Source organism: Panthera leo, chromosome C2 (genome assembly GCF_018350215.1).
Source record: "Panthera leo isolate Ple1 chromosome C2, P.leo_Ple1_pat1.1, whole genome shotgun sequence".
Taxonomy (NCBI): Eukaryota; Metazoa; Chordata; class Mammalia; order Carnivora; family Felidae; genus Panthera; species Panthera leo.
The window spans coordinates 55,472,382-55,478,381 of record NC_056687.1 but is presented as its reverse complement, the minus strand read 5'-3'; the positions used below and the strand labels follow the sequence as shown (position 1 = coordinate 55,478,381).

General features: G+C 35.4%; 1 protein-coding gene across 3 annotated transcripts in view; it reads right to left on the bottom strand.

Moving 5' to 3' along the window:
• Positions 1 to 1,641: 1,641 nt before the first annotated feature.
• LOC122229658 (T-cell receptor-associated transmembrane adapter 1) overlaps positions 1,642 to 6,000 on the bottom strand; it is a 38,485-nt gene continuing 34,126 nt past the window's right edge. For all 3 annotated transcript variants that reach the window (XM_042955002.1, XM_042955004.1, XM_042955003.1), the window contains one exon: positions 1,642 to 2,640. In XM_042955002.1, coding sequence (XP_042810936.1) covers positions 2,359 to 2,640 — 282 coding nt within the window. In that variant the 3' untranslated portion in view covers positions 1,642 to 2,358. The remainder of the gene's footprint in view (positions 2,641 to 6,000) is intronic.

The following is a 6,000-nucleotide window of genomic DNA, read 5'->3' as shown; positions in this document are numbered from 1 at the left end:
AATACAGATCAGAGGACCCACCAATGAAACACAAAATATAAAAACAATGGAAAAATTATGTCAACAGTAACTGGTTCTTTGAGGAAATCAATAAAATTGATAAATCTCTAACTGGAGAGATAAGAGGAAAAAAAGAAGCAAATTCCTAGTATCAAAGAGAGGTTAAATCACTAGATTTAAGATATTAAAAGGATAATATGGGAATATTTTGATCAACTTTATGCCGTAAATTTAACAACTTAGATGAGAGGGACACATTCCTCAAAAGACACAAATTACCACATTCACTCAACAGGAAATAGATAAACTTGAATAATCTTTTATCTATTAGGGAATTTGAATTCATAGCTAAAAACCTTCCAAATTATCAGTCATCAAGTATATTTGATGCATAAAACTCAAAATAGAGTGGAATGCAAATGATATAAACTAGAGGCAAAAAATTCAAATATGTTTAGGGGTTAAGTGAATAATGTAGGTGAATGATGTAGGAAAAACTAACTGCCAAAATACAATCAAACTTTATTTTTACTGAACCATGCTATGTACAGAAATGTAACATAAACATATACAATAACAAAGATTTTATTTTATTTTGGAAATTAAATTTAAAGTCAATATATCATTGTTAATTATTATTTCCTATGTTTCTGTGGTTCTCTAAAGTCAGAAACCTGATTCTTTTTTCTTTTGTCCTTAGACACTAATATTTTTTGGATTTTTTATGGCATTATGGACAACTTTCAAATATTTTACTTTGGCATTGGCATTTAGTTTTTTACCAGTTCATAATAGGAATAGTTATTGACAGAAGCTGTTACTTCCAAATATGGATAGAATTCTTATACAACATGCTCTTCCTTCCTCTCTCTTTACATTGGCGGCTCCTCATTGTTCAGTTCTCAGAATTAAAACATTCTCTTCAGAGATGCTCTCTCTCTATTATCATTTCTCATTCTTCTATTTTCTTAATAATATTTGTTTTTTACTAGTAGCTATACTTTGTTAAGCTGATACTCATCTTTCCTACTCATCTGTAAGTTCCATGGAGGCAGGGTCTCTGTTTCTCTCATTGTACACCAATGTCTAACTTGGTACCTATACACCAGTAGGAGCCCAATAGAATTGAAGAAAGAATGAATAAAATCCATGAAGCTCTGGTCAGAGGGCAGGACTGACAGCTCATATGTACACTTTTCTTGGTCAGTGATGATTTGAAACCCAGTTAAACTCCTATTCCAAATGGAGAAAGATAACAGAAAGTTTTTTAAATAACTTTTTGGAGGGCCTTACAGGAATTTAAATTGGACACATACTTTGAACAAACTCTTGACCTTTTAGAAGTATGTTCTATGGAGACTCACTATGCATACCTTTTAGAGCAGCAATTCCTTTTCTAGGCATGTAGCCTCAAGACGAAGTCAGGTAAGTACTTAAACACGTGTGGAGATGCATTCTCATTACAATAATTATATGTAAAAATGAAAAACAGAACTCGGAAAATAGCTGAATACACTTTCAAATTATTTAAATAAATTCTAATGTCATCAGTGAATTGCTATGCAGGCATTAAAATTATAATATGTAACTGTATTTAGTTATAGTTTAAAAAAAAACAAGAAAAATAAACCCCCAATATATTAAGTGAAAAAAGTTTAAATAATATGTATAAAATAATCACTCCCTTTTTTGGTATAAAAGAAAGAACAAAACAATGGATGTATGCACATAGGCATGTCCAGAAAAATTTCTAGAAGGGGATATAGAATGTTGCTCATAGTGATTATCTCTGGCTAGTGAAATATCTAAATTCTTTGTTATAGTTGTTTATTGTTATAAGGGACATGCATTAAATTTATAATAATTTTTAAAAGTAATAAAGGTAGTTCCTCTGGGGAAAATACTTTTTAAGAAGATTCTTCTACTTCTATTAGGAATATATTTGATGTCCCATGGCTTTCAATCAGAAATTTCTTTCAATTAAGGGGTATTTCATATTGATGAGACAGTAAAAATGCCTTTTAAAAAGTGACTTTTACTTTTCTTTCAACATGTTCTAGAATATACTTATGCTTAAAAATTTTTTTTTTTTAATTTTGTTTCACTGAGTATTAAGCATTGTTGGTGAAATTGTGACTTTGTTATTAGGCTCAGTTGGCGAACTTGATTTTGTTTTACATTTTACTACTTAGGCATTTGTTAAGCCAATTCAAATAACTAATTTTCATGGCACTACATTTGGTGTGCATGAACATAAGCTGTGGATAAGAGGTAAGCCACCATCCGACTAGCAAATGATTTAGATTGTCACCCTCCCAAATCATGTTATTTTCTTTAACATTTCCAGTAAGAGCCAGATTACTGAGCTATATCATAGTCCAGCGAGTTTATAGGTTCTCTCTTTGCACGAATCAATCCAAATAGTCTGATGGGGTCATCATGAACATTTTCCTCTACTTCCTGGCTCTCAAATGGGAAGTTGTCTACTGAAGTGGTGTTAGAAAGGACGGCATCTGCAGCACATAACTGGGTTTCCTCGTCCTTGTGTGACAGATCAGTCTTCTGTTTCTTGGGCTTTCTGCGCTTCCCCTCAGAGTTGTGATCCACGAAGGAATAGAATACCTGTGCTTCCTCGGTTGTCTAAAAAGAAAGGCATGTTAATTTTTTATTGTTAGCTCATTCTTTAACTTTGATGACTTCTGGGGATTTCTAAGGTCTATGAAAAACAAGCAGCTTGTTTTCTGGGCTCTGGCTACCTTGTTTTGCCAAATTTGGCAGTTAGGATGAAAACAAAAAACAATAGTCAACTCAAGCCTCAAGACTTTTGAGATGAGATTTTTGTATGTATATTTTTATTTCTTTCTTATACACAAAATAGACATGAACATTTTAGATGGACCTTTATGTGCATCTCCCCCTGCCTTTACCTTATGTAGCTCTTGCTCTGTGTTGCTTTTACCAAGTGACAATACTCTAATTTGTTAAACCGGGAACGAGCATGATAGGAAGGAATTTAATGAATCTCAAAATGTACTTTACCCATGTTTAATAACTGGTCATTTGACGGTACCCATAAAAGTCCCCAATTTTTCTACTTTTGAGATTCAGGAGTATAAAGATTCAGAAGTATAAAGATAAGAGTATCCATTTATGTGAGTGGCGTCTGGCAAGAATTACATTTTCCAACTTCCCCCTTTTATTTCCTCTTTGCCTGCCTTTCCCCAGATTTCCTTTGAGCTCATTTTAAGTTGTCCTTGGAGTATTCATTTGCATCCAAGAGGTCCTCTCTGGCCTAGACCTGGGTCAATACTAGAATAAGAAGGACAGAAGACTGCAGAAACTTGGGGGAACAAACAGGCTGAAGGCAAAACCTTGAATTTGGTGTTGGAAGGCCTAGGCTTGAATCCCTGCTCTATAACATACTGATCATGAGACTTTGGGCAGTTTTAAAAAACTATTTGAGCCTCAATTTTCTTGCTTATAAATTGAGAGTACCTATCTTACAGGGTTAGGAATAGAGATAATATATATGGAAGCTATAATCACTGTCCAAAGATAAATTGGGGGATTATAGTTATTCGAAGTTGTAGGCTAAAACTGCAGGACAGCCATTGAGTAAACCACAAATTTCTGTATTAAGGATTCACCTTTAAGAGTAGGCCAAAATTATATCAATTTGTGGGGCATGGAGTAAGGAAGCGACACTCAGATTAACAGACCTTTGAATGTATCGGTAAGCATGTCCCTGTTGCACCCATTTTCATGCTAAGAATTATATGTTTTATCTTTGTTACCAGGTGGAAGAGATGGTTCTCTTTGCAACCTCTCTAGTATCTTTGACTTTTTATTCCTAAAATAGTAATTCCTGGGAAATTGCAATGACTGCCTCACTGGTATCCTGGTTCTAGTCTCTTCCCTTTGCCAGTTAGCCTGTGTGCTATCTTCAGATTGTCTTCTTCAGGTGCAACTTTCATATTTTTCCCATTCTGTCTCCAAAATTTTAGCCTATAAAATCTGAATTTCATATTCTGACATTCAAGGTCTTCCATGTTTGTACTTCACCTTTTCATTTTGATTCTCACTACCTGCCCCCTCCCCAAAAGTGTATTCCAGGGAAAGTGAACAATTTACTGCTTTCTGCACACACCCTGTACTTCTACTTCCTTTGCCTTTGCCCAAACAGAGAAGGAGACATCAGTGATGTTCAAAAATAACTAGAAGGCACTCAGTGATACAAAGGGATGGATATCTTTTTTGTCTGTCCAGCCCTTTGTTCTATCATTTTTCTTTGATAAATTCCCCATTGTCCTTTGGGAAACTCTTTTCCTCTGTCTGGTCTGAGAGAGGCTGTCAATTACAGTGCTGTACCCCACTCCTAGTGCAAGACTAAGCATGTGACCCAGGCTGGAACCAATCATACCACAGAACAGAAGTTGGCAACAGAAGTTGGTCCAAGAATGGACATGTGATTTAAGCAGAGCTAATTATATGGCATCTTTGGGATTTATGTACAGATGTAGGAACAGAAAATGTGTTTTTTTCCTTGAGACTGGGAGGAAGAAAATCTGGATCTCCCCATGGCTTGCCCAGTCCATGGAAGAGTCCACTGGTAATAGAAGAGAAGGAAGTCATTAACCAAGAGAAGCAGGGAAGAGAAATGGAGAGAGTCCTCATATTCAGTCATCTCAAAAACAAAATACACCCTACATGTCCCAGTTACATGAGGCAGTTATTTCCCTTTTATGCTAAAGTCATTTGAATCTGGTTTCTGTACTTTTAACTGAAAGCATTCCAAATAATGTATGTCCGGTCAACAGTTGGTCAACTTTATCAAGCACTACAGAATTCAGAAAATGGGAGTCCCAAGAAAGGATCACAGATTGTACATGAAGAGTCACTTCTGGGGGTGCCTGGTTGGCTCAGTTGGTTAAGCATCTGACTCTTGATTTCGGTTCAGGTCATAATATCGCGGTTCATGAGTTTGTGAGTTTGAGCCCCACATTGGGCTCTGTGTTGACAAGGTGGAGCCTTCTTGGGATTCTGTCTCCCTCTTTCTCTGTTCCTCCCCCACTTGTGCTCTCTCTCTGTCTCTAAGTAAATAAATAAACTTTAAAAAAATTAAAAATGATTCACTTGACTTCCAGAGTGTGGTTTCAGGTGAGCGGATGGGTGGGAATTATATAGCCAGGAGTAAAAGAATGTGTATCTATAGACACAGCAGAGGAGAGTAAGAATCAGTTTAGGGATTATAGAGAAACACAGGTTGATAGCAAATTTTGTTGGTTTGTTTGTTTTTAAATATTGGGGTGATTTGTGCATATTAGTAGGTAAATAATAATGATCCTTTAAAGAAAAAATGGAGACAAATTAAATAATTGAAGATGCAAGATCTTGAAAGGAGAAATGGTCATGAGCATAAATAAGGTATTGGCTTTGGAAAGGAAAGTAGGTACTTCTGACGTAGGAGGGAAAGGCAACATCAGTGGGAAACTGTGACATGAAGAGAAGAGGCGCAAGCTCACACTGTGGTCCTCAATGTGTTTTAGGATATGGGAACTGTGTGGACTCTTTTTACTATTAGGTTTCCTGATGATCTCTTCCTAGTTAATGGTAGACTTGGGTATTAAAATTACAACATCTGAACTGTATACATCATTTTAAAGGGCGAGGAGCTTGTTTCTTTTTCCAACAGACACTTTATCCGTAACGCTTTCTGCATAGTATTGTAGGCTCCTTATGCTTTTGTAATTGAACAAAGTTAACAAAGCAAGTATTGTCGTAGCAAATTGGGTAATGGTTTTGATGATAATGATCATTCTAATAAAATAGAATTGAGCAAATATAAAGAAATTATATTTAATGTGTGAAACCAAATTTATGAGAAGGGCATAATAGAATAAAGGCTAACCTCTTTAGAACTGTCTTTAAATATATCATTTACAAAATAGCAGACTGTTAAAGGCATTTTAAACTTGCCACAATTTCCACTTGAGTAAAAGC